This window comes from Parastagonospora nodorum (assembly GCF_000146915.1).
Source record: "Parastagonospora nodorum SN15 chromosome Unknown scaffold_1, whole genome shotgun sequence".
Classification (NCBI taxonomy): domain Eukaryota; kingdom Fungi; phylum Ascomycota; class Dothideomycetes; order Pleosporales; family Phaeosphaeriaceae; genus Parastagonospora; species Parastagonospora nodorum.
The window spans coordinates 1,817,862-1,841,914 of record NW_001884549.1 but is presented as its reverse complement, the minus strand read 5'-3'; the positions used below and the strand labels follow the sequence as shown (position 1 = coordinate 1,841,914).

Sequence of the window (24,053 nt, the reverse complement as noted above, 5' to 3'; positions counted from 1 at the left end):
TCACGCAGGCAGCCGTCACCATTTGGGATGAACATGCACCCACCCGCATGGATGCGCGAAGCCAGCTCATAGCGGCGCCTCTCGAGATAGCATCCGAGTGACTGACAAAAATCCACCGCCGCCCGGACGACTCACGATGTGGTTCCTCGAACACGAATCGCTCTTCGGCGGGAAGCGCGTATGGTTGCGACCAGGCTCTCAGCAATTATTTGGTCGCACAAAGTCTGGCGACGATGAGGGAAAATCGTGGAAGATAGACAACAAAGCCGTCTCGCGCAAGCATGTCATGCTCAAAGTCCACGACGCTCCACCCGAAAATGGTACGAAGCTACATACAAGGTCGCAGATAGAAGTCACCGACCTCAGCTGTCGGCAAGGGACCACAATCGACGAGAAGACACACCTGAAGAGCAAGAAACTGGACGACGGATCACTCGAGTACGACAAGGCAATCTTGACTGGAACGGAGCATACTATCCGCCTGGCTCAGGGCTATGCGCCGTTCAAGATTGTATGGCACCCAACCGTCTTCACACATGCGTCGAGAGAATCCAAGGAGTCCAAGGCTCGCAGCGCCCAATTGCATGCCCTCGACATCAAAACCACTACCGATTTCCTCTTCGACAAGACCACCCACGTCATTACACAAAAGCGAAATCTACCAAAAGTCCTGTCCGGCCTCGTTGCTGGCAAACACATTGTAACTGGCGAATTTCTAGATGCCGTGCTCAAAGCCGCAGCCACGTCAGTGGACGAAGCAGAGAACTATGAGCCCTCGAAACTGGAGGAGGACTTCGATGAATGGTGGCCGAAAGAGAAGGACTACGTACCGCCAGTCGGCGCAGAGCCCGTCACGCGCCCGCAGGAGATGTTGGAGCCAGATCATTCGCGAGCCGAGGTTTTCTCCGGGTTAACCTTTATTTTCCTGGTTGAAAGCCAATTTAATAGTCTTTTAGAGCCTGTCAGTGGTGGAGGAGGCAAGGGCTTGTTCTTCGATGTAAAGCCAGGCGAAACTACAGTCGAGGAATATGTCGATTATGTCCATAGTGTCGCAGGGAAGAAGAAGCGCACCAAGACAAGTGGAGACAAACTTCCCATTGTGACTGTCCGTCTCGCTGGCTATCCGGATGGTATGGAAGAATGGGCCGCTGGGTTCGTTACTGGTGTGGATCAGGCACTTCAGCAGCGCTCAATCTTGCAAAACGAGTTTCTTGATGCAATCGTGACCAAGGACCGAGCGTCATTGCAGCGACCGCCTGCAGAGATAGTGAACATTCCCTCAAGAGCACCCGGCTCTGCGCCCTCTCAACCTTCAGTGCGCGACCCAACTCCGATGTCTCATTCAAAGGCTCCCTCCCCAGCTGGGAGCGCATCTCCAGAGATAACTGAGCCTGTCAAGACCACCGCACGCAAGCGTATACACCGGCCAAGGACAGGCGGCCGCTTCACAGGATTCGACGATTTTGAGCCACCTGCTAAGCGCACCAAGGTGGACGACACGCCGATGCAAGATGTGCAAGAATCTACCCGACCTTCTATCTCACAAGCAGCCGCCTCGCAGCGTCGCACTGGACACGACATACAAACACAGCACTCACAAGGCTCGCCCGTTGACGATATAGTGGCAAAAGAAGAGCAGATGGACACTCTCTTCCCAGCCGCTGCAGCCATCAAGCGTCAACGAGCAGCGACACGCGCACCATCGGCCTCCGTTGAACCCGAAGCAGGCGGACCAGTTCAGCCAACAATCGGCAAAGGCAAAGAAACAATCGAGAAACTCCAACGCGCACAAGCGAGAGCTGCAAGCAAGGAGTTCAATGTTCGCGAACAAGCCCGCATCCGCGTCAAGGAGGAAGAAGAGCGCCGCAAGGCCGACGAGGAGAGTCTAGCAGAGGCACTTGATGGCGTCGATATCTCGCAGATTCGCAACATCACCGAAATCGAAGAGATGGATGTCCGTCCCCGAGCCGACAGAGCCTTGGCTCGACAGTCACAGGTCAACAGTGATCGCTGGAATCCCGAGTGGAACGGCCGCAAGAACTTCAAGAAGTTTAAACGGCGCGGTGTAGAGCGAGGTGTGCAGGCGCACCGCACCATCATTCGCTTGGAAGAAGCCGCCCCGAAGAAGGGCTTCGGTGTCGGCGATGCTTTCCTCCTCGACGATGTCGAACCTTCGTTGACATTCAGGTCGAACAGGAGCCGACGCTTGCAGGATGATGACGACTCGGAGCCGGAGGTCGGAGGCTTCGTCAGCCGGAAGAGATCGCAGACTTCAGAAGTGGTTAATGTAGAAGAGAGCGAAGAAGAAGATGGCGATGAAGGTCCTGTAGGAAGGACGCAGAGGAGCAGTGGTCGGACGCAGCGGGTCGTGGAGACTCAGATTGATGATACGCAGACACAAGCGCGTGGTAAGAAGCGTGGAGCGGCTACCGTAGCTGGTCCCACGAGCAAGAGAGGGAAGTTGAGCAGAAGAGAGGACGATAGCGATGAAGAGGAGACGGGATTCAGATTCAAGCGAAGAGGATGAGCTATGCTCCTCAGCGACATCCTTCACGCATGTTAGCATAGCGTTCAAGCATCTGCGGAAGATACCCACATGCATATAGATAGAGCACATCACGATAGCACTTCCAAGCCTTGACTTCTTTCTCCAGATCGTAAAAGTGATGCATTTCGGTCTTCGCAAAACAAAAGCTAGCACCAGCCCCAAACGCCATCGTGCTTGTAGTCGTAGTCGAGGAATCCAGTCCCACGCGCACATGTCTCGTCATCCAATCATTCTCGTTCGCCCCAATGTACACACATCTCACCCCATTTTCAATCGCACCCTCTACGCCACGAGAAAAGCGGGTAGTCCACCCCCCACCTCTACCGCTTCCTCTCGAAGTACGAACTCGACGCGAAAAACGCCACGCTCTGATCCATGACCGTCTCGCCGACCCAGAGGTAATTGTCGATCCACTTCTTCACGCCCGGTGTTTCGGAGAACTGGTCCGGCTTCACACTGGGACTGTCAGCACTCGTGTTAGTCGGCGTTTGTGGCGGGTTGCGGAGGCGAGGACGTACGTGAGGCCCGTGGAGCGTCGGACGCCGGCGAGGAAGGCGGATACTGGGGTGGGTGTTAGGAGTGCTGAATATAGATGTTTTGGGGAGGGGAGCGAGGCGCACTTATTACCGCGTCGAAGGCGTAGTGCGCAAGTTTGCCGACCTGGAGACGTGTGAGTTTGCGGAGGACATGCGACCTTTGCGGAGGCGGTCACGCTTCGCTGCGAGATGGGCTACGTACGACCATGGTGGCGGTAGGTAGTGAATGTGAAGACTGTGGAAGTTGGGAGCTGCGGAGAGAAGCTCTTGGCGAAGCGGTTTGGGGGTATCAAAGGTGGTGTTTTGGTGGTTGCTAGGTGAGAAGCTGCGGTGTAGGGTGTTGGTGAACTTAGATGGACTAGGCCTGAGGAGCGGTGCACCAGCCACAGTGCATGTGATTGCCGGGCCCAGGGTCCACAAGTACGAAGTAGTCTTGAGAAGCTCGATGGCTACTCGATCAGGTGGAGAAAAGTGTGCTCCCGAGGTCTGTCGTCTTCACGTACTTCGTGGCACCACATAGCCAGACGTTATCCACACATCTTTGTTGTTGAGCTCTTCCGTCTCATCTCGACGGCCTCGCCTCGAGGCGGGTGTACCTGGAGCACCACATCCTCGGGCAAAGGTCCTTGGGGCGGCCATGCGGAACCAAGGTGCGGGTCAAGTAGGAACGTCTTCTCCATGTCCCTTGATCCATATAAAAGCGGCTCTGCCTCTTGGTTACGCATCCGCGTTTCCCATGACTTGCACTCGTGCTAGGTGCGAAACACCGCACCTCCGCCGCGCGGGTTGAGACAAAAATGACCCACCAGGACGCCATGGCGAGCAGACATCAGACCCGGCCGCGCAGCAGGACGAAGCACCGGAGGCAGAAACGCCAACCGAGACGATGAAAATTTCAATTACTCTGGGAGCGTAGCACGCGCCGTGGAGCTTATCATCCAGGCGGTATGCTCAACGTGGGCAGCAGAAGCAACATGCTTGCAGGCCCGCCATCGGCATGGGAGCGAAGAATGCGCTGCAACATGCGGTCAGCTGCATTACAGCCGGTGCATTCGGGGCCGCCCCAAGGAACGGCTGCGACCAAGAGGCCCAAGTCCCTGTGAATCTATTTCTTGTTGGTTTGACAAAACTGCTGGCCGCGTTTCGACAAGAGCCCCCACTGGACGTTACTAGCGCGACTGCCCCTCCAAGCTCTCAACAGGCCAACAACTAGGCCGTTCTGGAGAGAAACAAAATCCAAGCGCATCCGCCCTCCCTCTACGAAAGCTAGATAAGCCTTTCCTCTTTGCTCACCCACCCACCAGAGCAATTGGATCCTATAAAATCGCTGCAGAGACCGGCCCCGCCCACCGCCTTCCTTCAACACCCGCAACAACTTTCTCAACTTGCAAACATGGCCAACGCGTATGTATTCTCTTTCTATTATGGCATGCCTGATAGCCACACCGCCGCCAGAGAAGCTCTTCATGGCTTCTCCACGCTTGTGCCGCGAAGACGCCTTCCACCAGTATCCTCTACTAACAACATGCCAGTCTCGACCACCTCAATGCCGGCCGGACCAGGATTGAGTGGCTCAGCCAGCTCAACACCGAGTACCACCCTGCGAAGGAGTACCGCCGAACCTCCATCATCGGCACCATTGGCCCCAAGACCAACTCTGCGGAGAAGATGAACGCTCTCCGCAGGGCTGGCCTCAACGTCGTCCGCATGAACTTCTCCCACGGCTCGTACGAATACCACCAGTCCGTCATCGACAACGCGCGCGAAGCCGAGAAGCAACAGTCTGGCAGGCCGCTCGCCATCGCCCTCGACACCAAGGGCCCCGAAATCCGTACAGGTAACACTGTCGGGGATGCGGACATCCCGATCAAGGCTGGCACCGAGCTCAACATCACCACCGATGATGCCTATGCCACCAAGTGCGACGACAAGAACATGTACGTCGACTACAAGAACATCACAAAGGTCATTGAGGTCGGCCGCACCATCTACGTCGATGACGGTGTCCTCTCATTCGAGGTCCTCGAGGTTGTCGACGACCAGACACTGAGGGTCAAGTGCGTGAACAACGGCAAGATCTCCTCCAAGAAGGGTGTTAACCTGCCCAAGACCGACATCGATCTTCCCCCGCTGTCCGAGAAGGACAAGGCCGACTTGAAGTTCGGTGTCAAGAACAAGGTCGACATGGTCTTTGCTTCGTTCATCCGCCGCGGCAGCGACATCACTGCTATCCGTGAGGTGCTCGGCGAGGAGGGCAAGGACATCCAGATCATTGCCAAGGTCGAGAACCAGCAAGGTGTGAACAACTTCGACGACATCCTCAAGGAGACCGACGGTGTCATGGTTGCCCGTGGTGACTTGGGTATCGAGATCCCGCCCAGCCAGGTCTTCATTGCGCAGAAGATGATGATCACAAAGTGCAACATTGCCGGAAAGCCTGTCATTTGCGCGACCCAGATGCTCGAGTCCATGACCTACAACCCTCGCCCAACCCGTGCCGAAGTCAGCGATGTCGGAAACGCTGTCCTTGACGGAGCCGACTGCGTCATGTTGTCTGGCGAGACTGCTAAGGGAGACTACCCCGTCGAGGCCGTTACCATGATGCACGAGACCTGCTTGCTCGCAGAGGTCGCTATCCCATACGTAAACGCATTCGATGAGCTGAGGAAACTGGCTCCTGTCCCTTGCCCTACCACAGAGACCTGCGCCATGGCTGCCGTCAGCGCCAGTCTGGAGCAGAACGCTGGTGCGATCTTGGTCTTGACCACCAGGTAAGTCACACTACAGAGATCTCGGAATAACCTAGAATTGTGGGCTAACATCTATTAGTGGTACCACCGCGCGCCTCGTTTCCAAGTACCGTCCCGTGTGCCCGATCATCATGGTCACCCGTAATGCTTCGGCTTCAAGGTACTCTCACCTGTACCGTGGTGTATACCCCTTCTACTTCGCAGAGGAGAAGCCCGACTTCAAGGCCGCGCCATGGCAGGAGGATGTTGACCGCCGTTTGAAGTGGGGCATCATGAATGCGATCAAGCTCGGCGTGCTCGAGAAGGGTGCTCCCGTCATCTGCGTCCAGGGCTGGAGAGGAGGAATGGGCCACACCAACACCCTCCGCATTGTACCTGCGACGGAAGATCTTGGTTTGGACCAGGAGGCATGAAGATTATAGATCGCCCAAAAGTGGCACGATGCATAGATATAAGACGCTTGGTGTTTGCGCGGTAGATGACATGTGCAAAGCATACCAAGCATGACTCGTGCGAAGCAATGACGGTCTGGTGCATGCGTACGAGATTGGCTGTAGCACTAGCAAATGAAGTAATTCCAATACCGAATCCATCACTCACATGTTTTCCATTCCTTTGATCTTGTCAACACCCATCTGTTTTTCAGTCGGACAAACACCTGAAGCTCTCTGGCTCAACAAAGAAGCAGGGCCAGTCAGACCCTGAACGACAGCCTGAGGGCTAGCGGCTCGGCTTGGCACGTTGTAGGTACCTATCACCGTAAGTATGATTCGAAGCACAACCCTACCACAATCCACCATGAATATATCCGCACTAGTGAATCACGATGGAGACGCGACCGTGCTACCGCGGCGGTCTCTCTCCAATTCCATCTCTGTGTCCGCTTCCAGTCCCATTACCTCCAACGCGAACCTCCAGACTCCCTCAAAGCCGACACATAGGCAGATGCCACTCAAGCGCAAGCGTCACGACCCCAAGCCCATATGGGCCTATCTCGAAGGAGAGAAACTCCCGCCGGAGCTACAAGAACTGCATGAGCAGCGCCTGCAGTCGCGTCAACCGCCGCCCGCCCAGGAACCGTCGCCTGCACCTCCACCACATGCCCAACCACCCCCGCCGCCGATACCTCACCGCAACGGTCCTCCAGTAAATGGAAATGGCGCGCACGCTATTACTGTTCCTGTTACTGAGCTTAGTGGCTTTGAGCGACCCGTTTCGAATGACGCGCATGTCTACGACGATGTTTCGCGCAAAGTATGCGACTTCATCTGGAACGTGGCTATCAACAATGAAGTAGTTCGCGGCGCGATCGCCGAGTCTGAACTTACTCAGCTGGAAATCGAGGCGCGTTGGGGTCATATTATCGACAAAGGGAGCAATGGCCGACTGCGAGGTTACCACGACACCGAAACCGTCATCAAGTCGCAGAACATGGATCTCAAATTTGAGAGCACCATGACCATGGAACAACATAAGCGCATGAACATGTACTTGAACGGCCAAGTCCGGGAGTCTAAAGCGCCTGGCGCATCGCGTCCACCGGTCGACTACCAGCACACAAGGGAGATTGACAACTTCTACGAGCTGGGACAAGAGCAATTTGCTATTCTACCCGCAAAGACCAAGGTCCTCATCCACGCAGCTGGTGCCCGTCAACGAATTCGCGTGACGCGCGACCAGAAGACGGGCCAGGTCATCCGGTGCATGATCAAGCATCGCCTAGGGAACCTTGAGATCAGCTCGCCGCAGACTGAGTGGGACTACCGCATCGGCATCAATCTAGAAATCAACTATCCCGGACCTATCGAGAAACTCCAGCCGGCTGTTGAGGCTGGGAAGGATCTGGAGAGCATGAAGCGGCAGAAAGACAGAATGTCGTACTCCTGGCTCGGCGCATACCAGGTGGATCTGACCCAGGTGCAACAAGGCCCCATGAAGAACCACGAGCTGGAGTTGGAGCTGAACTCGGACGTATTAATCGACAATGCGGATAAAGTAAGGAACAAGGAGCCGAACAGCTTCGAAGGACTGATTACCGGGATGATGAACAACCTGCGCGTTTTGTCGCGTGAGATTACACCTCCAGCAACAGGCGTCTAGATTGCAATGGGCTGTGTGGCAAAAGTGTACTACTAGTTTCATGCGCTTTTGGCGCTCTGGGGGATTACTGAGGTAATAGGCGCGCAGCATATGGTGTGGAGTTTTGTGCTTTGAATAAGATACCCCATTTCTCTGCGAGAGGCTTGTGTGATGATACATGTGATGCTTCTCGGCTTTTGGTGGCATACAAACTGTCAAACAGACAGTAGAAAGCGTCTTTGAAGACTATGATAAAATCACTTGACATGCGCCGGGCTGCAAGTTGATCATTCACATGCTGTTGGAGTTGGGATCGAGGGGCGCTTATCGTGTATGCCTGCTTAGTCACTCCGGTTGACCTCACGAGCTAGCTTGTGTTTCGTCACGTACCTAGATTCCCCGACCATAGCAACAACGGCATCGCGCCTGCCTCATCACCCGCGCCACTTCCCATTCCCGTCCCTCCTTCACTGCGGTGGTCCTCTCTAAGAAACACCCCGCATAAGCCAAAATCACCCTGTGAGCCTCCTCGCAAGTAGGCGCCACAGCTCAGCTCCATCTCCTTCCACCAGCTTCCGCAACAGCTACCTCGCTTCAATCTCGTGAGCTCCGTATCGACGTTACCGCACCACTACCATCGCCGTCAACACTGCCACGATGGTTGGCCTCACTTCTGCTGCCGGCATCGTTGGATTCCTCGCCGAACCAGACCCGGCCCTGCGCTCCTTTGCCTTGCGCCGCCTGAACGAGGAGATCGACCTATTGTGGCCAGAAGTCGCTGGCTCTGTCAGTCAGATGTAAGAACCCTCGGAGAGCTCCATGAGCTTCCAACTCCGCGAGATCTTTGAGATGGCTGCTAACTCGTGTGCGTCATAGTGAGGCTCTTTACGAAGATGACTCGTTTCCAGAGCGAGAGCTTGCTGCCCTGGTAGCGGCAAAGGTATACTATCAGCTGCAGGAATACAACGAGAGCATGGTCTTTGCGCTGGGTGCAGGAAAGCTCTTTGACATCCACAAGGCCGCCGAGTTTGAGGAGACCATAATGGGTAAGACATACACAAACACTCGAGACTGCAACCCGCGGCCGCTATCCCTGCGTGTCTTGGTACTGCATCTCAATATGATCTTGCAAATAACTGACTCGTCTCTTTAGCGAAATGTTTAGACACTTACATTGCCCTCTCCGCCATGCACAACCCAGCGACGCCGGTCAGCAAGGCGAACCAAGCACCTCTGCAATTAAGCACATCCTTCCCTGTGAACTCAGCAGGAGCCACGAGCACCTCAGCAAGCCTGACTTCGCCGATTACACCCTTCTCGCAATCCGCACTGCCTTCCAAGTCGCTCCTCTCTCGCGAAGACTCGTCGACATTCGACCCCACTCTACCTGGAGGTGGCAACGCAGGTGTACCTGGCGCGCACCCCACCCCACTCGTCCTGCAGAGGAACGTACAAAAGAACCTTCAAGGCACCATACGGCGGATATTCGAGAGCTGCTATGAGAGTGGAAACTACAGGCAGGTGGTCGGCATTGCGATCGAGGCGAGGAATCTAGATGTGCTGCGAGAGTCTATCATCCGTGCTAGTCAGGACGAGAAGAAGGCCGGCAAGAAGCCCGCGCAAGGCTCGACGACGAAGAGTGAAGAGCTGATGGACTACGTTTTGGACATCTGTATGAACGTCGTCCAGGAGCGTGGCTTAAGAAACGAGGTATGTTCATTCCCAATTCGACTGCTGAATATGCGCAGCTAACCAGGACAGATTCTTCGTCTGATTCTCGACTTGCTCAACGACAACGAGATTCCGAACCCTGACTACTTCTCCATTGCCAAGTGTGTTGTGTACCTCAACCAGCACTCACTAGCTTCAAAGCTTGTCCGTCAACTGATACAGCAAGACGACGACAAGTCGCGCGCGATCGCCTACCAGATCTCGTTCGATTTGTACGAGAATGGTACACAAGAGTTCCTCGCAAAGGTCATGGAAGAGCTTCCTGAGACAGACAACGAGGGAGAGTCGAAGGTTACAGCTAATGGCGACGCATCACAGAAGCCGTCCGGAGAAGACGCAGCGGAGTCCGACTCTTTGTTAGCCAATGTGGATTCCAGCAATGTTTCGACTGTCGTCTCTCGCACCAAGGAGGATTCTCTCTCCGAACAGCAGTCCAAGGCTTTCAGCTCCGTGCGCCACATCCTTCGGGGCACAAAGAGCATCGAGCTGAACCTAGAGTTTTTGTACAGGAACAACCACACAGACAAGGCAGTCTTGAACAAGATCCGGGACAGCTTAGAAGCCAGGAACTCCATATTCCACACCAGTGTCACGTTTGCAAATGCATTCATGAACGCCGGTACAACCAACGACACCTTCTTCCGCGAGAATCTCGACTGGTTGGGTAAAGCAGTGAACTGGTCAAAGTTCACCGCAACTGCTGCTCTTGGTGTCATTCACCGAGGCAACATCACTCAGGGCCAGAAGCTTCTTGAGCCCTACCTTCCCAAGGACAGCGTTTCCTCCGGCTCGCACTACGAGCAGGGCGGTTCGCTCTATGCCCTTGGATTGATTTACGCCAACCATGGCAGCAACGTTCTCGACTACTTGCTAAAGCAGTTCCAGAACGCTTCTGAGGAGGTCATTCAGCATGGTGGTGCTCTCGGTGTTGGTGTTGCTGGAATGGCGACTGGTTCCGAAGAGATATTCGATGCTTTCAAGACCGTCTTGTACACTGACTCCGCGATCAACGGTGAGGCTGTCGGTCTCTCTATGGGTCTTGTTATGCTCGGCACCGGTAACATCAAGGCTCTCGAGGATATGATCCAGTATGCCCATGACACGCAGCACGAGAAAATTGTGCGCGGTCTAGCCATGGGTATGGCGCTCATCATGTACGCCCGACAAGAGGCGGCAGATGAGCTTGTCAACGGACTTCTCGAGGACGCCGACCCGACTCTGCGCTATGGAGGTATCATGACCATTGCTCTTGCATACTGTGGCACAGGCAGTAACAAGGCGGTCCGAAGGCTGCTACACGTTGCTGTCAGTGATGTCAGCGATGACGTGCGACGGGTTGCAGTTATGAGCTTGGGCTTCGTCCTCTTCAGGAAGCCAGGCAGTGTTCCCCGCATGGTCGAGCTCCTTGCCGAATCCTACAACCCACACGTGAGATATGGTGCCACCATGGCCCTCGGTATTGCTTGTGCCGGTACCGGACTGCCAGAAGCTGTTGACCTCCTTGAGCCCATGATGAAGGACTCTACCGACTTTGTTCGCCAGGGTGCTCTCATCGCTCTCTCCATGATCATGATACAACAGAACGAGGCAATGAACCCCAAGGTCATTGCCATCCGGAAACAGCTCACAAAGGTGGTTGGGGACCGCCACGAAGACGCGATGGCGAAGTTCGGTGCTGCGCTCGCCTTAGGTATCATCGACGCCGGAGGTAGAAACTGCACAATTGGCCTTCAGACACCAACTGGAACGCTGAACATGGCCGCTATTGTCGGCATGGCTGTCTTCACGCAGTACTGGTACTGGTTCCCGCTGACGCACTTCTTGTCACTCAGCTTCACACCCACGGCCGTCATCGGTGTCGATCAGGAGCTGGACATTCCATCCTTCCAATTCCACAGCAATACACGGCCCAGCATGTTCGACTATCCGCCAGAGGCAGAGGTCAAGACCGAGGAGGCGCCAGAGAAGATCAAGACTGCCGTTCTTTCCACAACCGCACAAGACAAGCGTCGAAGAATGGTGAAGGAGCGACAAAAGCGTCGGGAGAGTATGGATGTGGATCAGACACCGACCACTCCAAAGGTCTCTGCTGACGACGATGACAAGATGGAGCTTGACGAAGACGTGAAGAAGGATGACAAGGATAAGACAGAGGGCGCACAATCCGCAGAGACGTCGAAAAAGAAGATCGAGAAGGAGAAGGTTGGCTACAGTCTTGAGAACATGTCGCGTGTGCTTCCACCACAAGTGAAGTACATCAGCTTCCCCAGTGAACGATATGTTCCAGTCAAGAAGGTAAATCATTCTCCGTTGAACTTCTATTTCGATATACTAACAGACTATAGCCAACTCTTGGTGTCGTTCTCCTCACAGACACTAAGCCTTCCGAGCCAAAGTCTCTGCTAGAACTCAAGGTCAAGAAGGCAGCACCTGCCCCAGCTCCTGGAGCAACAGGGTCATCTGCCGGTCAAGCCGCAGAAGGTATGTCAGAATCAGGGGCATCGCCAATAAGCGACAACTTGGTCGACGAGGGCGACGACGAGGCATCGGTACCGGGCGACTTCGAGTACGAGTCGGACACCAATCCCAACGACGATGACTAGGAGCAGTAAGGAATATGGTGCAAGCGCTTCTGTACTATCATTTGGGCATGGAGACATTTACTCGTAAGCTTGGGAGGCTCTAGAGCCACTTTCCCGGCCTGTTTTAGACCTGCGAAAGCATGTATAATATTGCCCTTGTGGTCTACTTCAACATTCAGCGTACTTGATTACCTCATGCTCGAACCTGTTCATGGTTATGTCGTGAACATGATTTTTACATGCTGACTGGCTGTTCCTTCAGGTGCAGGAGACGCGAGATATAGCTAGTACAGCAAAACTGCGACAATAGCCCAAGAACTAGAGAGGATCGTTGAGCAAACCTGCGAATGACTGAAGGAAGTCTTTTAACTCTTCCTAAGATAGATATAATAAGTGCAGGTTTACGTATGAACTTCCAAAGCTGATAAATCTCGCTTTACCTGCAACGTGAGAGGTTGTCTCATGGCGTGAATCGGTCCGCTTGTTGCCGCTTTCTTGTCTTGGCATATAGTCGCATCCAAAAGTATCGCCTCACTGGCCGCCGCGCCACAGTAACTCCCCATGCCGCCATGAACGTTCGACCGGTGCTATCGCGATCAGTTGCGCCACGAGATGCGAGCACAGTATGTTTCCGTTGCTGGAGGAAGCTCGCCCGTGCACCGATGACGGCACGACATCCATTCTCGTCGATATCCTCGCATAAACAGGGCTCAATTGCCGTAGGGAAGAGCAGGAACTCGTTTAGCAAGGACTATTTTTGGGCAAACACAGTACTGAAGGAAGCCTTTGGCAAGTCAAGGCGAGAGCTGCAGAGTTCAATAGCCGCCGTCAGACCAAGAGCTGGGGGGCAAGCAGCGACAGAGGATGCGACGGCACCTGCAGAAGAGGTGCTCCCACATCGGCGGCGGAAGAAGGCAAAACAAGAGGCAGAGGAGGATTCAGAGGCAGCGTATCCAATCGCACACGATGCGTCATCGAAGCTAGCCGCGATATCGTCAAGTCTTCCGCAAAGATCACTAAAGCGACTCTTCACGACCTACCTCTCGCTATCGAAACCACGCCTTTCATTCCTTGTCGTACTCACGGCCACCGCTGCATACTCATTATACCCTGTTCCGCAGCTGCTCGCGCCTGCAGCAACAGCCACGCCCTCGCTTTCGACCCTCACACTTTTCTTCCTCACATCAGGCACGGCGCTATGTTCGGCGTCGGCAAATGCCTTCAACATGCTCATGGAGCCGAAGTACGATGCGCAAATGAGTCGGACACGGAATCGTCCGCTCGTCCGGAAGCTCATCAGCACAAGAGGTGCCGTAGTCTTTGCTATTGCATGCGGAGTAGCTGGTGTGGGCGGACTATACTATGGCGTCAACCCTACAACGGCCTTTCTAGGCGCAACGAACATATTCCTGTACGCGGGCATATATACGCCCATGAAGCGCATGTCGGTGTTGAACACTTGGGTGGGTGCCATAGTAGGCGGCATACCACCTCTCATGGGCTGGACAGCTGCGGCGAACCAATACGCCCATGACGGAACATGGGAAGAACTGCTCTTTGGCGAGGGCTCAGCAGGTGGCTGGCTTTGTGCTGCTCTTCTGTTCGCATGGCAATTTCCTCACTTCAACTCATTGAGCTGGTCTATCCGCGATGAGTACAAGAACGCCGGCTACCGTATGCTTGCTTGGGTCAATCCAGCACAGAACGGACGTGTGGCACTTCGCTACGCAATCCTCATGTTTCCGGTCTGTATCGGTCTGTCTTACTGCGGTGTCACAGACTGGAGCTTTGTCGTGACAAGTAGCGCAATCAATGGATGGATGGCGCTCAAGGCGTGGCATTTCTACAAGGCCGAGGGCCAGAAAGGCACGGCGAGAGGACTATTTTGGGCTAGTGTGTGGCACCTGCCCATCGTTATGGTGCTGGCCATGGCGCAGAAGAAGGGGCTGGGCGAGCGCTTGTACAGGAGTGTGTTTGGATACTCGGAGATTGACGAGGAAGATCTTTATTACGATGGCGAAGAGGAAGAGACGCCCGACGAAGTGATCGTGGTGAGACGGACATCATGATCACTTGGAGAGGTCTGATGTTCGCACCGTATTTCCGAATCTACGACAAATTTCACCTGCTGGTGAGACTATTCGCTCACCTCTGCGTCGAACCCTCAGTCTCAAGCTGGATTTCTCACGCTGACTTGCAGGAGTGTGTTGTCTACATTGCCTCCACTCCACTTCGCTCGCAAGTTGTCAGTGTGTGGAATGCATCCAGGAACAGTCACCTCCACATGTCGGATATCTCACTGGAGGAAAAACCGAGAATAGTGTACAGTAGGCGCCTGCGGGCAGTAAGTAGGCGGCAGGCACAATGGCCTGAGGATGCGGAGCCAGCGCTCCGCCTCCGACGATGTTGGTCGATCGTCCGATCAACAAGTACTGTTTCAATATCACCACTGTACTATATGTCACCCAACGCTTCTAGAAGGTCGCAACCACATCGGATGTGACCAAAAAAAAATAAGCTTTTCTTTTCCATCGCCGCTCCCCCTTCTCTCTAACCGGGTTTTGCATTCTGTCCGCCGACGTCACGCAGCGTGCATCCGATATTTGACTGCAATATAAACACTGCAGTGGTGGGGTAGTACCAGTCCCGTTTTTCACGTGTTTCATGGCGAAAGGACAAATCGAGTAGTCTAATTTCTAGTCGGATGGCGAAAAGTAATATAGACGATGGGTCATGCGTTTCGACTATCGGCAGGCCTGGCGGGCCAATCATGTTCGCTTAGAGGCTGCGCGACGGTGGGTGAAACATTTCCAAGATCGTTATTTCCAGTGAACTTGACGATTATTCCACAACGCTCTCTGGCAAACATCCGCAGGCACACCAGCACACAAGGTGATTTTAACAAGTCTCACAAAGGCCGTCAGACTCGAGTATGACCACGCGACCCTCGAACAGGAAATTCGGTAGTGCTATGCCGGCATGCATGTCCACTTCATCTAAAAGCGTTATTGCTTCCTGCGAATTAACGTGATCGGGGTCAGCGTTTCGACATCCACCTCCCAGGTTTCCGACCCAATAACCGCCGGTTACCACGACCAATTGTACGCTAAGGTACGGGAAAATGGGGTACCACGCGCCCACTACTCTGGGGTGCAGGTGCTTGCGAGCTGTGGGCTGTGAAGTGTATATAAGGGACGGGTGATGCCTCTCGTATTCTTCTTCTATCAGCACAATACACTTGGTCTACTACATTCACTCATCAATCATCGATCATCATGAAGACTGCTTTCTTGTCTCTTCTGGCTGCTGCCAGCACGGCTAGCGCACATTACACTTTTCCCGGATTCATCAGTGGAAGCACCGTTACCAGCCCATGGGAATACGTACGCAAGACAACGAATGTAAGTTGTCCATTGTCCAGATACACGAAAGTCATATACTGACTTTCACTCTAGTACCAGTCCAACGGTCCCGTGACAGACGTCACATCAAACCAGATCCGCTGCTACGAGCTCAGCCCAGGCACCGGCTCCAAGACCTACACCGTCAACGCCGGCGACACCGTCGGCTTCACCGCCGTATCCAGCGTCTCGCATCCAGGCCCTCTCCAGTTCTATATGGCTAAGGTCCCCTCTGGCAAAACTGCTGCCACCTTCGACGGCTCAGGCGCAGTGTGGTTCAAGGTCTACTCGCAAGGCGCGACCTTCTCCGGCGGCCAGATGACCTTTGCCTCAGCCGGCAAGACACAAGTCACCTTCCCGCTACCCAAGTCCCTGCCGTCGGGCGAGTACCTTCTTCGCGTTGAGCATATTGCTTTGCACAGCGCTGGCACCTCGGGCGGTGCGCAATTTTACATCTCCTGCGCGCAGATCAAGGTTGAGAATGGAGGCAATGGTTCGCCGACGGACCTGGTTGCATTCCCGGGTGCGTACAAGGCTACCGACCCTGGTATCTTGATCAATGTTTACTACCCCGTGCCAACTTCTTACACTCCTCCTGGTCCCAAGGTTTGGACTGGTTAGGACGCTGAGGTTGAGAGTGGGGAGTGGGGAGTGGGAAGAGGCTTGTGGCTTTATTATTCAGTGTATATAGAAACTTTTATGAAGAGATTGGAGCTTGAACATGTTGTCCTGAGATGCCAACTGGTGATGCTGCGAGACTGAATAGTTACGGTCTTTTTCGCGCCATGCTTTGCATACTGGTGGTGGTTGTGTTGACATCAAGTCCATTTCAGTAATCAAAATGAATCCGACTTCCTGTTGTTGAACGACCCTATTTACCTAGGCACCACCCATCTTGACGTATTAAGCATGATAGCAACCACGCAACATCTGCTATGCAACTTATGATGCGTAGTCAAAATACAGCAACACTGCAATCGCCCGACCAGCGCGGCAAGCACCACTGATGTATCGACTCGGCATTCAGATATAAATTCTTCCGCTCTCTCCAGGACTCGGAAACAATGTTCTCGAAGTAGACAAGATCGTCACAAAACAGCTGTATCCGTAGAGTTGCGAGTCTTCGTATACAGACAAGATCCGAAGTCATACTTATCGGAGCTAGACGGCCTCAGAGACACTCGTTCAACATACTGCTTTTAACCTTGGAAGCTGTACATAGTACCGGAATCGCATGAGACTGATTTCCAAGGTTAGTCTTACCCAGACGCTAAAATGTATTGCTTTAACCACTTTGGGTGCGTTTTGAGAAGCCAAGATCGTGCTTGCACGGATCAATGCAGGCTGCAGGGTGAGAACCTCCCGAAGGATCATTGGGAGGCCCTGTCAGGCCATCTACCACGAGTTGCATCATGTAGCCACGCATAGCTGGGGCTGCTCTCGACGGCTTCATCGCGGTCTACGTATGATCACAAAAAATTCAAAGACAATATAAGCATAAGTTTCACGAAGCGCCAACAAAAGTCTGCCTGTCAGCGCAGTATTGGGGGCCGGATTGCATGATTGGATCCTACGTACGATTCAGGGATCGATCGATATTGACTCTGGCCCCCACGAGATATGCCAACACAAAAGAGTTTAGTAGTATATATGCAGGTACTTGCTCCAGCCACGTTCCTACGCCGCTGCAGTCTGGATTTCCGATTTCGCGGTCTTGTCGACAATAGAACCTTTTCTTTGAACACAGCCGTCACGCCCAGTCTTTCCCCTTCGTTCGTCAACACTCGTTCTCATTGAAACAATCTTTTCTTCCCCTTCAGTCATGCCTTCTTACCAATTCCGTCGCGACGATGCACCCTCGTTCGACTCCAAAATGTTCTACACCTTGCGCAACCCCAACGCGCCCACAGGCTCTCTCAGCTCAGGCATTTACACCGACACAAACGGCGCCATCAACATGACGCTTGACGGCTCGCTCTCTTCGGAAAACTGGCAGTTGTTCTTCCAATCCGGGCGCTACTTTATCCGCAACTACGACTACGGCGCGAAATGGCAACTCGGCATCACGGAGGAATCTCGCAGTATTCCCAAGCTGTATGAAAGGAGTGGGAGTGTGAGTCAGCAATGGAGACTGCTCAAGGCCGGGGATGGCTGGCATTTGGTCAATGAGTTGTGGGGGGAGGGGACGGTATTTGCGCTGCCGAGGGGGTGGTTGGTTCCTGCGATGCGGAGTGAGATGGATGGCGCGACGTGGAATATTACCAGCAATCCAAGGTATGTAAAAGGTTCTCCCTGGGGAAGAGATGGGATCTAACTGACCAATCCACAGCGCGGCGAAAAGTCAACCGCTCAAAGACGACATGCTCAGTGTGGTGGAGAACTTCGAATCGCCCTCCCCTTCTCCGTCACCATCGCCATCACCATCTTCGGCCTCAGCTGGACCAGTATCCACTCCAAGCGCAACGCCTCTTGCAACGTCCATGTCCACCCCTTCGTCCTCCACATCCGCCATCTCTTCCTCGCCGGCATTATCCAGTGGCGCAATCGCCGGCGTCGCCATCGCAGTCATCGTATTCTTCGCCTCCATCATCTTCGCGCTATGGTTCCTTCTCATCCGGAGAAAGGATAATTCGAGGAATCATGGTACGCCGTATGAATTCGATGCCACGCCTGTTGCTAGCGAGAAGTATGCGTATGTTAAGGCGACAGAAATGCCAGCGAGACCTGTGCGGTCGGAATTGGCGGAGAGAGATCCGGTGTACGAGTTGCCTGCGAGGTAGAGGGGAAGATGGATGGAATGTTGATTGTGGAGTATCGTCCAATGGACCAACAATTGGGAATCATGTGGGCTTCATGGGTCTTGGAACGACACTTCGACAGCGATGAACGAGTATTTGACATGGGCGGGCGGAAATCTATGCAATCCTCCTGGATGGAAAGATTGAAAAGCCTCATGTTGCTCAATTGGAGCTCTGCTTGTCCGGCAGATGTGTCACGTTTTGGTAACCGTTTGCGATGCCACTGTGACTATGATCTTCTTATCTGCAATCGCATGAGTTAAGCGATGCTCGATACTGCTGAATGCAAGAACGACACTTGAGACCATAGAAACATGTAGTTCTTTCCTCAGACGTTAGCGGACTAGCGTCCCATGTCAAGATCACCGGAAGCACCGGCATAGATGAGCGTGGTTGCCATGCGAGTCAACGTCACAACGCATCACAGCGTTCTTCCTGGTACATTATCGTGCTCAAACACATTGAGACCTGACAGTTCCAAAACTGGGCATTCGCGTTATTAGCAGCTTTGGTCGAAAAGTTGGTGGTGTGTCATGAATATTTCGTGAGCTATCTACAAAACTATACAGAGCGACTTTCACGCTCTCATCGTACAGATCATTGGTCGTATGATGACCATCATATGTCCAGTCCAGGTATCTCGTGCAAAGCAAAAATTATGTCCAAAGAAAATTCGTTGTTTGATCGTCGCCGCGATCAAGGCTCGACCCAAGTGCAAATCTAGATAAGGTGACTTGCGCTTAGACGTAGCTGCGTCGGCTCTGGCTGTGACGCGAAGTGGTCGAGTAGCGAGGGCTGCGGGAGCGGTGGCCGTGGCGCGAGCGGTGGACTTCGCGCTTGACGACAACGCGGTCGCGGTCATGGCGGTGGTGGCGGTGGACCAAGAGTGCGAGGAGGGTGGTGATGAAGAAGAAGATGATGTTCCTGGGTGATTGTTAGTGATGCGCCATCTTCACAAAGCGTTTAGAAGTACTTACATGATGCCGAATGCCCATGATGCCTTCAACATAGCACACTGGCGGTTCACATCCACACCATAAGTGTTTCCAGAGATGGTGAATAGTCCCGCGTCTGCACTGTACGAGCCGCTCTGACTGATGTTTGTGCAGTCGGCGCTGGCGATGCCGCGAAGCTCATAGACTGCGCCAATGAAGGCGCCGACGAAGAGAAGGTCGATGAAGGCGACAAAGTTGGCCGAGTGACGTGCGCGCGCATAAAGGAACAGCGTTCCCATAGCCCATACTGCGGCAACCACGGATACGATGAAGAGAATGAGGATGGATCGCGGCGTGAGGAGGTTGCGCGAGTTGAACCAATCCACAAACCATGCGAGCATTCCGAGCGTCGGAATCAGAGTGATGATCTGGAAGACCCTCCAAAACCAGAACGACATTCCGGAGATGGACATGTTGGCGGTTGCTTGCTTTCTTAAGAGGGTTGAAGATTTAGGTGGAAAGGATTGAAGTTTGGTAGAGCTTGTTAATTGACCCGAGGACGTGCTACGCAGTGCGATGACGCGGATTGGCGGGTTGCGACGCAAGTAGGCGAACGGTGCGAGGCAGCTGCAGGCAGAAACGCGCAGGAGGCTGCGACTTTTAAGTTCTGCAGTGGGACCAGGATGGATCTTGTTTGGATTCAGATCTTAGCAGCAACGTCGGTGCAGCGTCTTATGAAGTGACGTATGGTGGTGAGAGGAAACCGGCTACAATACCCCCGAGCGGGAACGAGATGGCGGGGGAGGCTGGGCCTCAGGTGGTGTTGCGACAAAACAGCAGCAAATTAAGTGGTTGGGCCTTGCGCCATTCTGTTTTCTGGCCAACCACGCCGTTTCAAGTGTGACTTGTTTTTCCATAGATTTGTGCAATCTCGAGGGATTCTAGGTGACATGCCCAGCACCTTGGATGCTGGGTGCCAATGCCATGCGACAGTCGCGCGGGCCCACCGAAGGAATGAATTGGTTCGGAGGATGGTAGGTAGCCTGCAGAGATGACAGCAATGCGATGCCTTGCAGGCTTGCACCTCGTCCCTCAGGCCATCCCAGTCAGCTACGACTCGTGGACTTTGTACCCGGCCCGACAAACAGCTGAACGACTCAGGGATTCTCGTCGGTGGATTGACGTTACTGGAAGGGTTCTGTCCGCCCTCCCGTGTCTATCAACCAGCGTGCCGGGGCCCGAGCGCTCCACCGTGGACTCCACTGGCCCATAGCTTCAAATCTACATCGGCATCGAAGACGTTGAGAACTGTAGCCATCTCGTAAACACAGCGCGACAGATCTGCAAGCACTGCAGGCGGACGTTGAGCGCGTTGGTTTGCAGGCAGTACCTCACCAGTCGCACTTCGCCCTTCATCGCTTCTTCGTCGAAACCAATACTGTCATTTCCTTCCGCCTGCAGTGAGACGGAACTGCTGACGCCTAGAACCACCAAAGCCCTACTATCAGAGACGTCCTCTCGCCATCATGAGTGTTCGGGCCACTGCTTGTCTGCAACCTTCCAAAGCACACCAGGGGCGCTATTGGTCTCTCCACCAGCCGATGCAGCTGTTCTGCAGTGGGCTCGCCTTGCCTTGTGGCTGCATGTGAACCGCTCGCTTGGAAAGATTCCAGTGCGAAGGACAAGGTTCCTTATCAGAGCCAGAACGGAGGCACAGCCAGCTATTCCGTTTGGAGCACGCTCGTTCTCCCCACAAGGATTTGCGGGACCTGAGAGCATGGATCTTCGAAGATGGCCAATATATACTATTTCACCTCACGCAGCTTCACGCAGCGCTTTCAGCCTGTTCGCTCATCGTCCTTCGTTTTGTCCTTTTTCTTGCGTCTTGCGACCTACTGGCTTGCTGCACGCTCCGAATGCTTTTATGAACCACCGTTCCACAATTTTTCAGCCGCGGCGATAAGAGTGACCTGACAATTTTAAACTCAAAATCACGCGCAGGGCATTCTTGAGGCTTTGGTCGTCTTCTGGGTTCACGGCACATATCTTCATTCAAAGATTCGTCCTTCAACGTCTCTGCCACGCCTTATCTTCCGTATACCCAGGCGCTAGAAATCGAGGTAAAACTTAAAAAGGAATTGATCTTCAATTGCTTGATCTACAATGTCGGCAAGAGGAGCTCGGAGTCGGAAAGTACAGACCAAAGACATCGAGAAGAAGGAGAAAAAAGATGGAAAGAAAAAAGTAGTCACAGCCATTCATGAGCCCCTCGATGGCTTTGCCGACTGGCGCACAACACCCAACGTCGAGAACCCTAGAAGAGGTATGACTCGGACCCTCACATCCTCTAGTCGTGCGACCTCGCGGAGCAGCGGTACCAATGAAAGCAACAACCGACCACGACTGGCTACATTGCACTCCAGCAATTGTTCGGAGACACGACCTGCGCAGTCATCAGGAGGTGGATCGGCCTCTGTGTCTGATATCTCTGTCCAAGGTAAAGAGAAAAAGTTATATGATGCTAAAGGGAAGGAGACCCAGGCTCCGCGGGGAAGAGGTGGCGGAGTTCCAATCAAGAGAACAGTTGCCCCATCGCCCGTACCTCCTGCTTTTCGCGCCGATTCTTCGTCGTCACATCCCTCTGGAGACCAGAAATCGTGGTTGAACTTCAAGATTTGGAAGGGAAGCAGGGATGCAATGCGCCCATATGGCGGATTCGAATTTGTAAGTTCTAGATACGTTCTTCTAGAACCAGAGCTCATTCGAGAATTAGGACGAAGACATGAGCACCGGTAGTGTACTCATATATTTCAAAGAAGAGCAAATGGACCACGAGCGCCCCTTGCCGTCCATCCGTGCCAGGCTAGATGTCCTTGAAAACTCAGGGTCCACTTGGTTGAAGGAAACACTGCATTATTTTCGCATAGATGACAGCGATGATGGTTGGGCGCTACCGTCTATGTCAGAGTCTTCGATGTCACCCAGAGATTACCCCCAACACCATGATCAATCTAGCAGGCGAATGCTCGGACCCACCTCGCCAGGAGGGCGGTCACCCCCTCCGTTCGACATCGATCAATTACACGATGGCATATCGACCAGAGCTGGATCCAGGCTGGACACCTTGTCTGAGAATGGGCGTGCTCAGCGGTCGAATTCAGATGCAACGTTTCGTAGGCTTACTGAGGATCAACCCACCCACAAGCTATGGTTCACAGCGCCCGACCACATCAAGACCGCGCAAGGTCAAAGACTACACCACGTAGCTATCAGAAATTTCCTCGCAATGTTACATGGGAAACCCATTGTTGGTGCAGATCTTTTCGACATGTTGAATACCCTTCAGCCGCAGATTGAAGACATGTACAAATTTGACGACAACCAGTCCAGGGTGTCGGCTCGTGATCGAAGCATTCAGATGATCACAAACTACCTTGGGCAACATGGAATTGACGATGTGCGAACTAGCATCAAGAGTGCCATGTGTCTGCTCACCTGGTCCGAGCAAGAACAAGTGAAGTGGCGACAGGGATATCTTGAGAGCTTTGTGCATCTTGCTGGAGTAATGATACCAGAGTTAGAAGACGTGCCAGAGTTCAAGCGTCTTTCTATTGTGACACGGCGCAATCTTGGCATCGCAGCGAAGACACTTCAACTGCGCAAAATGGAGGCTGAAGAGAAATTGGCGGCATTCGACTTCAGCGACCTCTGGGAAGATACGTCCAAGGTCGCGAACAGCTCTGTCTACCACAGTTACCAGACCTTCCGATCGTTCCTCATCAACCACTATTCGCGCAACTACGGCAACTGGCCGCCAGCTCGGGACCAGACGTGGTTAAATCGCAAGATCGCTCTCGCGTTGCAGGAAGATTTCGGCTCCCTATACGACTATCTGGTGAACAGGGACGTGGTTTGGAATCCGCGTGAGGAACGAGCGAGCCGCAAATGGGAGATGGCTCACCGGAGGGACGAAAGTTTCAAAGCCGACGTACCGGAGTTGAACATTACTGATCTGCTCGTCCGCTTTGATGCGAAATTCAGCTTCGCGCATATACCGCATCCTTACCCTTTACTTCCTAGGGAAATACCAAAAACGACTAGAGAGAAAGAGAAGAAAAGCCTGTTCTCGAGCCTGAAGAAAGACAAGAGCAAGGACGTCACGAAGGATGCAAAGGCGCATTTACAGCTATCGATACTCTTTAGCGATGCCACGAATATTGAGAAACTGGATGTGAACTTCCACGGTAAGTCAAACATCTCTCAAATCCAAGAACATGTACTCACAAGAATGATAGGATCGACGCTCATCGACAAATTCGAGCAATTCGAAATGACCACCGACCTCAAGAACATCACACCCCGCGAAGCTCGTCTAGGCCGCTGGATTCTCCTCTATGGCATCCTCCAAGTCCTCTCCACCATTTCCGTCGACGTCCAAGGCCTCAAACACACCGACGGCGTTAAATACCTGCTCTGCACCGATCTCAAGCGCTGCCCCGAATGGGTCACAAACGGCCAGACCGAATACCTCGAAGCCAGCCAGAAGCGCTCCTGGTGCTGGCAACGCAGCTGGGATCCCGCGCCCACGCAGACCGCGCCCGTGGAACTCGAAGCCACACCACAAGCACCCGTCGCTCCGGATGTTGATCCAAGACAGTACGACAGCGCGCGCCATCGCTCGCGAGAACGACGA

General features: G+C 53.6%; 11 protein-coding genes across 11 annotated transcripts; 8 read left to right on the top strand and 3 right to left on the bottom strand.

Annotated features, from left to right (window-relative positions):
* Positions 1–136: 136 nt before the first annotated feature.
* On the top strand, positions 137–2,527 carry SNOG_00821 (hypothetical protein; the record flags this gene model as incomplete). Its single annotated transcript, XM_001791442.1, has 1 exon — positions 137–2,527. The coding sequence occupies one exon, from the start codon at positions 137–139 to the stop codon at positions 2,525–2,527; it is 2,391 nt and encodes a 796-aa protein (XP_001791494.1).
* Positions 2,528–2,644: 117 nt separating this feature from the next.
* SNOG_00820 (hypothetical protein) lies at positions 2,645–3,396 on the bottom strand. The gene is made up of 4 exons (XM_001791441.1): positions 3,287–3,396; positions 3,169–3,208; positions 3,067–3,109; positions 2,645–3,010 (listed from the first exon to the last, which is right to left on the bottom strand). Exons 1-4 carry the CDS (start codon positions 3,290–3,292, stop codon positions 2,869–2,871), a joined length of 231 nt encoding a protein of 76 aa, XP_001791493.1. The 5' UTR covers positions 3,293–3,396; the 3' UTR covers positions 2,645–2,868.
* Positions 3,397–4,477: 1,081 nt separating this feature from the next.
* SNOG_00819 (hypothetical protein) lies at positions 4,478–6,415 on the top strand (the record flags this gene model as incomplete). The annotated part of the gene is made up of 3 exons (XM_001791440.1): positions 4,478–4,488; positions 4,617–5,855; positions 5,914–6,415. 3 exons carry the CDS (start codon positions 4,478–4,480, stop codon positions 6,245–6,247), a joined length of 1,584 nt encoding a protein of 527 aa, XP_001791492.1. The 3' UTR covers positions 6,248–6,415.
* Positions 6,416–6,632: 217 nt separating this feature from the next.
* On the top strand, positions 6,633–8,074 carry SNOG_00818 (hypothetical protein; the record flags this gene model as incomplete). Its single annotated transcript, XM_001791439.1, has 1 exon — positions 6,633–8,074. The coding sequence occupies one exon, from the start codon at positions 6,633–6,635 to the stop codon at positions 7,932–7,934; it is 1,302 nt and encodes a 433-aa protein (XP_001791491.1). The 3' UTR covers positions 7,935–8,074.
* Positions 8,075–8,570: 496 nt separating this feature from the next.
* Positions 8,571–12,417, top strand: SNOG_00817 (hypothetical protein; the record flags this gene model as incomplete). The annotated part of the gene is made up of 5 exons (XM_001791438.1): positions 8,571–8,710; positions 8,790–8,959; positions 9,079–9,623; positions 9,675–11,939; positions 11,990–12,417. 5 exons carry the CDS (start codon positions 8,571–8,573, stop codon positions 12,245–12,247), a joined length of 3,378 nt encoding a protein of 1,125 aa, XP_001791490.1. The 3' UTR covers positions 12,248–12,417.
* A 1,035-nt stretch (positions 12,418–13,452) lies between these two features.
* SNOG_00816 (hypothetical protein) lies at positions 13,453–14,295 on the top strand (the record flags this gene model as incomplete). Its single annotated transcript, XM_001791437.1, has 1 exon — positions 13,453–14,295. The coding sequence occupies one exon, from the start codon at positions 13,453–13,455 to the stop codon at positions 14,293–14,295; it is 843 nt and encodes a 280-aa protein (XP_001791489.1).
* A 1,206-nt stretch (positions 14,296–15,501) lies between these two features.
* Positions 15,502–16,248, top strand: SNOG_00815 (hypothetical protein; the record flags this gene model as incomplete). Its single annotated transcript, XM_001791436.1, has 2 exons — positions 15,502–15,627; positions 15,688–16,248. 2 exons carry the CDS (start codon positions 15,502–15,504, stop codon positions 16,246–16,248), a joined length of 687 nt encoding a protein of 228 aa, XP_001791488.1.
* A 1,201-nt stretch (positions 16,249–17,449) lies between these two features.
* On the top strand, positions 17,450–18,621 carry SNOG_00814 (hypothetical protein; the record flags this gene model as incomplete). The annotated part of the gene is made up of 2 exons (XM_001791434.1): positions 17,450–17,901; positions 17,957–18,621. 2 exons carry the CDS (start codon positions 17,450–17,452, stop codon positions 18,405–18,407), a joined length of 903 nt encoding a protein of 300 aa, XP_001791486.1. The 3' UTR covers positions 18,408–18,621.
* SNOG_20009 (hypothetical protein) lies at positions 17,969–18,217 on the bottom strand (the record flags this gene model as incomplete). The annotated part of the gene is made up of 1 exon (XM_001791435.1): positions 17,969–18,217. One exon carries the CDS (start codon positions 18,215–18,217, stop codon positions 17,969–17,971), a length of 249 nt encoding a protein of 82 aa, XP_001791487.1.
* Positions 18,622–18,944: 323 nt separating the features above from the next.
* SNOG_00813 (hypothetical protein) lies at positions 18,945–19,833 on the bottom strand (the record flags this gene model as incomplete). Its single annotated transcript, XM_001791433.1, has 2 exons — positions 18,945–19,349; positions 19,403–19,833. 2 exons carry the CDS (start codon positions 19,831–19,833, stop codon positions 19,166–19,168), a joined length of 615 nt encoding a protein of 204 aa, XP_001791485.1. The 3' UTR covers positions 18,945–19,165.
* Positions 19,834–22,688: 2,855 nt separating this feature from the next.
* Positions 22,689–23,952, top strand: SNOG_00812 (hypothetical protein; the record flags this gene model as incomplete). The annotated part of the gene is made up of 3 exons (XM_001791432.1): positions 22,689–23,604; positions 23,656–23,914; position 23,952. Coding segments are annotated over 3 exons (1,176 nt in total).
* Positions 23,953–24,053: the final 101 nt, after the last annotated feature.

Coding starts and splice junctions, on each gene's coding strand:
- SNOG_00820 (XM_001791441.1), bottom strand. Junction 3,110..3,168: donor CGCCTTCGACGCGGTAATAA/GTGCGCCTCGCT, acceptor CACCCACCCCAG/TATCCGCCTTCCTCGCCGGC. Junction 3,011..3,066: donor CGACGCTCCACGGGCCTCAC/GTACGTCCTCGC, acceptor GAGTGCTGACAG/TCCCAGTGTGAAGCCGGACC.